The 8,554-nt window shown below is 43.7% G+C and overlaps 1 protein-coding gene across 4 annotated transcripts in view; it reads right to left on the bottom strand.

Annotated features, from left to right (window-relative positions):
- Positions 1-249: 249 nt before the first annotated feature.
- The window catches only part of letm1 (leucine zipper-EF-hand containing transmembrane protein 1), a 30,755-nt gene continuing 22,450 nt past the window's right edge, over positions 250-8,554 (bottom strand). For 2 of the 4 annotated variants that reach the window (XM_062523744.1, XM_062523747.1), the window contains 5 exons: positions 8,442-8,554; positions 7,747-7,940; positions 6,602-6,634; positions 4,773-4,911; positions 250-4,517 (listed from right to left, as the gene is read on the bottom strand). The exon at positions 8,442-8,554 is cut by the window's right edge and continues 22 nt beyond it. In XM_062523744.1, the coding sequence (XP_062379728.1) occupies positions 4,368-4,517; positions 4,773-4,911; positions 6,602-6,634; positions 7,747-7,940; positions 8,442-8,554 (629 nt within the window). In that variant the 3' untranslated portion in view covers positions 250-4,367. The remainder of the gene's footprint in view (positions 4,518-4,772; positions 4,912-6,601; positions 6,635-7,746; positions 7,941-8,441) is intronic. The other 2 variants (XM_062523745.1, XM_062523748.1) reach the window with 1 other exon arrangement.

Raw genomic sequence — 8,554 nt, 5'->3', positions numbered from 1 at the left:
ACATCAATGCGAGACGTCAGGGTCTGGCTTGGCCAGAGGATAAGTGCAGTCGTGCTAGGAAGGGCTGAGAGAGACGAGGGAAAAGAGAGGACAATCCATGAACGAGTGAGTATGAATGGGTGGAGAGATGGATGTATGGATGGATGGATGGATAAATGGATAGTGGGTGACGGGATGGAGAAAAAGAGGATAAGATGTGTGTTGCAAAATCAGTTAAAACACAAAATCAATCAAATCAACAAACAAAGGTTCATGTACATCACACAAAGATCCAATTTTATTGAACATCTCCCATCTCCTTTAGTTGTATTTTAGATGAGTGCAATATTTACAAGAAAAAAAATAGTATTCATTGCAAAAAAAATGAAAAGCTTGCATATCTTTACATCTCTACTGATTCAAGTAAACATCTACCGTCATTTCATTTGTCAAAATTATCTTATAGCTATGAATAAGTACTCAGCTGCGGCCTTTCCCCTTCGCATCGAAACTTGCCGTCAGAATAATTAAATAAATAAATACATATTACATTGTTTTTTTTGTTTGTTTTGTTTTCAGGAATATTGACAGCGTAGATTTAAAAACGGCATAAATGTCTTCTTAATAAGAACAGTTAATACTCAGTTTATACACATGGCCATAGCTGGACAGTCTCTTTGGCCTTAGCTGGCCAAGGGTGCGTCTTTACAGCTGCAACAAGCCCTACAGATTCCCCCAAACACACACACACACACACACACACACACACACACACACACACACACACATGCACACACACAAACACTCTCTCCCATTAGTGCATTTACACAAGAAGCTGCTAAAGGAGTCATTGAGTACAGAAACAATGGACAAACATTAGCTGAATGATGTGCCACTAGGCTGTCCTGAAATCTGAGCTGGAGTCGTGTAAGTGTGCATCCTCTCTCCCTCTCTCACACACACACACACACACACACACACACACACACACAATCCCATATGCACCAAACTGACAATATTGTCAAGTGAACATCAAAGTTAACACATTCTCGCTCCTAAACAGTCCCTTACACCTGCTGAAAGCAAGCTGCATCTGAATTGCACAACAGGTGAGATGATTAAGTTTCCAAAGCTTGTCAATAGAGACAAGCAACCTGAAATGCATTTCATAGCACCATCGGGTTACCTGTATACCCAACCTGAGGTATTCTTGCTCGACACCTTACACTGGAGAGGGAAATAAAAGCCACTTCACACTTCAACTGTTGGATCTGAGTACATACACTGAGTACTCACTCACACACTACCTCTTAGTAAATGGATTCTTCTGAATACAAGTGTTATTGCTGCAGATACAAAGCCAGCCACTAAGGCTGAATTTTGTCGGGACTATTTATAAATCACTTTTCTCAGAGTCTCCATGGCACAGCACTGAAGAGACGCTGTCTGTCTGACTATCTGTGCATGCAGTGCTTTCTTGACTGTCCGTCATCCAAAGCAGTTGATGGAGTAGGCATTCCACACTGCTCTGAAACATACCGAGTTAGAGGGACCTGCCTTAACACCTTGCTAATAAATGGCCTCTTCCCTAAAGGAAATTTGGAGGTCAGGTTCCTTAAGAAGGAACCTTAAGTGGTCTGGATAGCACTTTAGCAGGAACGCATGGAGCTGTTTCAATGACACACCTGTCAATTGATGGGTCGATCGATCAAACCCATGCACAATTGATGTGCTTTTGTGAGATATTTGCCTGTGAGGAACTGTACACAAAGATGTTGTCTTCTTTGCCTTCGCCTCTTTACATTTGAATGCAACCCCCGCCCGGCTCCCACCCCACCCCACCCCACCCCACTTCCCTCCAACACCACCTAAGCTACCCTTCAGGGTTTTACAGTAATTACCTGAGTCAACATCAAGATTTCCTCAGCAAAGCTCTACAAGACTCTAGTGCAATTAGACAATAAGAACGAGTGCTGCTGCGTCAGTCAAGCCTTGCCAGTGCAGACACCAGGATACAGAGCAACTCATTATTGCATGGCAGGTGAAGAAGGCCTACAGTACATGGCAGTACCGATCACGCGTACATTAGCATTTCTTTCTTTTTTCTCTCCATCAAAAAGTCTTTCTTTTTATGCACTTCTTCAAATACTCTCACGTCCCTCGCTCTCTCTGTCTGCCCCTCTCACACACACTCTCTCTCTCTCTCATTCTCACACACACACACACACACACTCTAACAGAGAGCAGACGCGGTGTCAGTTCGGGGACAGTGTGTGTAGGGTTCTGGTCAGGGGCAGAGTGGAGTCTCCTGCTGGCATGTTTAATGTTGGAGATGATGTATGCTGAGACTCCTGTACCCTGTGCCTCTGAACCACTGAGTTCACACTCCAAACACACACACACTAGCACGTATGTGTGTGTGTGTGTGTGTCTGTCTGCAAGCAGGGCCACTGTTTACTCTGCCATCAAGCTGACTGTACCCAGCCTACCCTTACCCGTCTGGGCCAGGACAGAAACACACATATATACACACACACACAGACACAAACACACACACACACTCTGAGTCCTACACAAACTCTCTGTCCTGAACGTCAAAACACTGAGATTCCAGGGACGGCTTAAAGTTGATATCGTCCCTGCACACCTCGTTCATCCAAGGCGCTTGCTTGGAGTGCATGAGTACACACACACACACACCCTTTCCTGGTAGCCACACAGGGGTGTGTTCAGTTGAAATCCACCCAAACCCTTAAACTAGGCGTCTCTGCGGTCTGCAATGGTTCAAAGGAAGGTCACTGTGTGTATGTGTGTGTGTGTGTGTGTGTGTGAAAGATTGAGATAGAGTACGAAAGAGGAAGAGAGAGTGTAAGTGCAAGCAAGACTCGTCTAAGAGCGGCATGGGTTTATGTATAACTTACTTCACTCCGATCCAAATACCACTTGAGTGAGTGTGTGTGTGTGTGTGTTTGTGTACATATATGTGTGTCTCTGTGTTAGAGAGAGACTGTATCTGTGTGTACACATATGTGTGTGTCTCTGTGTTAGAGAGACTGCATGTGTGTGCACATACAGTATGTGTGTGTCTGTGTGTAAGAGAGAGACTGCATGTGGATGTGGGTACATGTCTACGTCTGCAGTTCTATTAAAGGCCTCATCATACACATTGGCCAAAACCAACACATGTTAAAAGCTCAGAGGTAACAAGCCTCAGGTATTTTTTTTTATTATTATTATTATTTTTTTTTTAATGAATTGATTTGATGAACCAAATCAATCAACAAGTCAGTCTGACAGCCAGTCAGTCAGTCAGTCAGTCAGTCAGTCAGTCAGTCAGTCAGTAACGGTCTACAGCTAAAGCTTCGCTAGTCTCCTCTTCAGTCGCGTAGCCGAACAGTCTCTTTCTCCACTTTGGCATAATCGAGACTCTGCCATCTGTGCGTAATTTTTATATATCACACAAAAACTTACAAAAACCTCTTATCTCTTTGGTTGTTTGATTAACACTTGTAGCATACGTCGGTATGCTGTCCCCCTCAACGTTCACTGTACATTCAAGAATGGTGCCTGGTGTTATGATCAGTTAATGACCCAGAAATAAGAACAGATAACTAAAAACGAAACATGGAGAACAGTAAAATGAACAGAGGAGAGTGGAATGATGAATGATGGTGTGATTTCTGTGCAAAAGTGCAGAAGAGATGGTCTCCATCTTTCCTCTCCTCTCCTCGCATCGGGGAAAATGGTTGGTTATTTAAGGTTATTCAAGACTCATCATAGAGTCCCAAGTCCAGAAGAAATCATTGTAATTATCTTTGAATTAAATGATTGTAAGTCATTTTTTTTGTTTGGTTGTGTTGTTCTAGTTAGCAAAGGTGCATATCAGAGTAGAAACAAAACAAAATTAAAATTAAATTAACTTTTAGTTACAATAAATAATCAAATCTTTTTTCAATTAAACACAATTGCAAAAGAGCCTATTCTGGCGTAGAAGAACAAAGTTCTGTTCCTAATTTGTGCATTTATTTGTTAAGTTTCTTTCTTTTTTTTTTTTACTTCCAGGGAGAATTTAAGTCTCAAACACTATGAAGCAAAAGAAAAACACAGGTCATTCCTGTTACTTCAAATAACTTTTCTCTCTCTCTCTCTCTTTCTCTCTGACTCTTTAGTCTAGTTCTAGTTTACAAACAAGATCAGAAAGAATGCATCCATTCAGACCCAGTGGTGGTGGCTGTGCTTGACGGCGGTGACGTTTGCTGTCGAGGTGGTGGGCCTGATCAGGATGGTGGTTTACGAGAAAGATGGTGGTGATGGCTGAGGGGGCGGGAGGGGGGGGGGGGTCTGCAGCGGTCCTCTCCCTGCATCGGAGCTCACCGGGGCGGCCAGCCTCAGTTCTGCAGCTCGGCGGCCTCCTTCTCCGCCTTCTCCTTGGCCTTCTCGCGCTTCACCAGCTGCTCCTCCTTCTGCAGCATGACCATGATCTCAGCCACCTGATCCGTGGAGATGTCGATGTCCTCCTTATCGATCAGCTCCACCACCTACAGTACACACACACACACGCACGCATGCAGACACACACACACAAACACAAACAATACCACCTCAGACAAATGCATAACACATGTCCTTGATCACCAGATGAATAAGCTAAACTACCTACTTACGCATCAATACCTCCTCCCACAGCTCAACACACACACAAAAAAAAATGTATCTAATGACTTCTATTAGCAATATGCAATACTGACACTCATACATAAGCAGATCTCCCCTGCTGTGACCCTCCGTCTCACCTTGATGACATCATCAATGTCGATCTTTCCGTCCTTGTTCTCGTCAAGTGCGTCGGCGATTCTCAGCAGCTTCTGCTCCGGAATGTTCTGTATCTGACGCATGATGGCGATGAGCTCCGCGATGCTGATCAGGTTCTCCCTAAACGAGAACAAGAACGCGCTGCGTACAGGAGATGCAACTCTGGAGAAACGTGGCTCGAGGAAGCACGCGTGTACAAACACACACACACACACACGCACACGCACACGCACACGCACACACACACACACACACACACTCGCAGGCAACTCATATTGGTTGGGACCAATGACATGCCAGGGTTCCCAGCTTGACCAATGAGTGCGCACCACTCAATGGCCTGGTTGAATCCTCTTTTCAAATCAGTGTGTCTCATTCCGTCAAAACCAAACTTCATCAAAACCATCACATTTTGTTCATTTTTTTTTTTTACCATTCCCCTTGTGATCAGAGGCTGAGCGGTCTCGCCTGGAGACACCCATTGTTTATTGTGCATTCTACAGTTTGTTTCCACATTCTAATCCACGAGAATTAGAATGCCTTTGCCACTCAAGTTCAAGCCCCGAGAAGTGCTGCTTGCAATCGTTACGCTTGAATCACAGATGCCTTTTGAACAAACAGGGGCATTTTTATATTGCGATGATGATTCAGGCCATTAATCAGAACACCGCAGCAGCTTTTGCGAAGGCACTGGAGACTGCACAGCGTGATCAGTAGAAGCCTTAATCAGTAGCAATGATGGGACACAATTACATGGAGATGCAAAAAAGAGAAGCCTGGGGGATGGAACACCTTCTACTCATCTTCAATCGACCTGCTGTGGAAGTGTCCAGTGGGCTTTATGTGTATGTACATAATGTGTGAAAGGATGATGGGTTGAAGATGAAGACATATAATGAGATACAGTATGTTCTGTGTTTAATAGGCATGTTCCATAGCCTGTGGTCAGCATATTAGAGAATGTATTAGTGTAGGACTCGTTCTGCTCTCGGGCCCATTACTGACTGAACATGCCCTACAAAACCATCATCCCATCTGTAGTATCTTGATTACAAATATACTTATGATGGGATGTGTTAACGACTAAAATATGTAAGTTGAAAATATGACATGCATCTCACTTATATTTACATTTCATTTAAATGCTATGTGGACTTTTTTTTTTTTAAGTTTAAAACTTCAAGAAATTACCAGCAGAAGACCAACAGAATGTCAAGGAACAACCATTTTGACATGATGTCCAGAAATGCACTGAAATTACCATGCATACAAGCTACCGCCAGAGCCTATGTGTCTCCCTATGTGGGCTAAGATGGTTTGGCAGCTTTGGGTCCTTTTCGTAGGTCAACTTCAGAAGTCTAATAAATTCCATTGCTATAATACTACAACAATGTAGCCTACTTAAAGCACACAAACCTGTCTGGAGTTTGTCTTCAACTCATCAAATTACTCTGGTGTTATATGCACCAAAAATATGCTACATTGATACTATACTAGGCTTATAGTTGATCATTGCAATGTATTATATTGGGATAATCCTATTAATGATGTAGCCTTCATTACCTATGTGCTCCAAAACACTCGTCACAACACTCTCAATAAGAGAAATGAAGTGTGTTAAAGTGAGCAACTGCAGTGTCACCCGGTGATGGTGGAGAGCCTGTTTGTGGGATGGCGTGATTATTGGATGAATGAAAAGAGAGAGAGAGGAGTAAAGAGAGGAGAGATGAGACAGCCAGTGTTAAAGTCCGGTGAGCCACTACTGACACCTCACACACCGCACGCCTGTCTTCCCTGTGAGTGGGCTTACCTCTGAGAGCCTCCAGACCGACCAAAGAATAATCTGCAAAAATTCAAAATAAAAACAAAAATAATAAAATACGAATAGTAATGCACTAGAGAGAATATTGTTTTTTTGTTGGCGTTTTTTTGTTGTTGTTTTTTTTTTTTTATAGACTGGGAACCCTTTTAAAAATAGACGTCAACACCCGGTCACTCCCTAAAGCATCATTGGACAGTAACATAAGCAACATGGTTTTGACTAATAAGGTGGTTAGGGTGATGTAAAGCTCATGAATATCAGACACAAGTTTTACATCAGAGCAGATGTCTGGACCATGACTGCTCCAGTGGAGATGGGATGGGATATATCCCTGTCAGAATTAGGGGAGCTCTGTATGTGACACCAACAATGTGTCAAAGCATAGCAATGTCCAGCCACCAGTCCAGGATGAGTGACTGTTGGAATTGGAATTGGAATTGGAATTGTGCATTGGAATGTTAGTGATTAGTCTCTAGAGTGCTCCTCTAATATTGGTGAACTTTCTCTTCTTGTCCATGGTAGCTTTTGAGTATAGGGGATATGATGAATAACTGTTTGGAATGAGTCAGAGTAACAATTCAACACAAGCATCTCACTCGCATTAAATCAAAACAGACTGCCATCACACACACACACACACACACACACACACACACACACACACACACACACACACACACACACACACACACACACACACACACACACACACACACACACACACACACACACACACACACACACACACACACACACACACACACACACACACACACACACACACACACACACACACACACACACACACACACACACACACACACACACACACACACACACATATGCACACACACACACAACTGCCCTAAACCACTCATACATACGTGCACACACAAGCACGCACACAACCCCCACCACCCCCGAAACCACAAGCACACCCTAAATAACGGTTTTACAAATACAACCCAGACACACACAGACACACACATAAACTCACAGACAAACACACTTTTTCACTACATAACATGTCCTCTAAATACTCAAACGCATGCAATACCCAAATGCTCAAACATAGCCCCTTTTTCCTCAACACTTCCTCCATCTCTCCTCCAGCCCATCTCTACGGCTCTTACCCAATAGGGGGGATGGTCCCACTGTCCATCTGGTTGTCCAGCACCACCTTGTCCTTCTCCAGCTCGCCGATGATCTTGCCGATGCGGCCGATCATGCGGTTGACCCGCTTGGCGAGTCGCTGGCTGGCTTTGGACTCCTCCACCACGCGCTCCTGACCCGTCTTGGACAGCTCCTTACGGATCTCCTCAAGGTCCTAAAGACAGACAGGAAGACAGAGGGTCAGAGAACGGGAGACCCAGAAAATGGGGGAAAAAACTGAAAAAGAATGACTCCAGTCCAAGCAGTTCACTGTAGCACTACTACAGACAACTGCACTCATTGATGCACTCATTGTGTTTTTTTTTTTTTTTTTAATTGTTGTTAGAATTGCTCTTAAAAGCTTGAAATGTTTTTTTTTAATTGTAAGTTGCTTTGGTTAAAAAGCGTCAGACAAAAACGTAATGTAATGCTGAATCTCTGATTGCAGATACTTTATCAGAACTGTGCACAGTATGAGCCTCGATCAGGCATCCGTGGCATTCTCAGGAGCTTTGGAAGTCTGAGACAATACTTGGCAAGTTATGGTTTCCTAAAAAAAGATAAAATAATATTTCCTGGTATGAACCCTTAGTAGGGAGAAAAGGGAAGCTCTCTCGCACACATGCATACACTCTCTCACACACACACACACACACACACACACACACACACACACCTCGTTGTACTCCTCTACGTCCTCCTTGAGGTCCTCCAGCTCTTCCTTCTCTTTGGTCAGCAGCTTCTTCTGCTCCTTGAGTTTGGTGCAGGCATCGCTCAGCATGTCAATCT

The sequence above is a fragment of the Sardina pilchardus genome, chromosome 20 (assembly GCF_963854185.1).
Source record: "Sardina pilchardus chromosome 20, fSarPil1.1, whole genome shotgun sequence".
Classification (NCBI taxonomy): domain Eukaryota; kingdom Metazoa; phylum Chordata; class Actinopteri; order Clupeiformes; family Clupeidae; genus Sardina; species Sardina pilchardus.
Note: the sequence above shows the minus strand (reverse complement) of the source record. Positions and strands in the feature narration are given on the sequence as shown.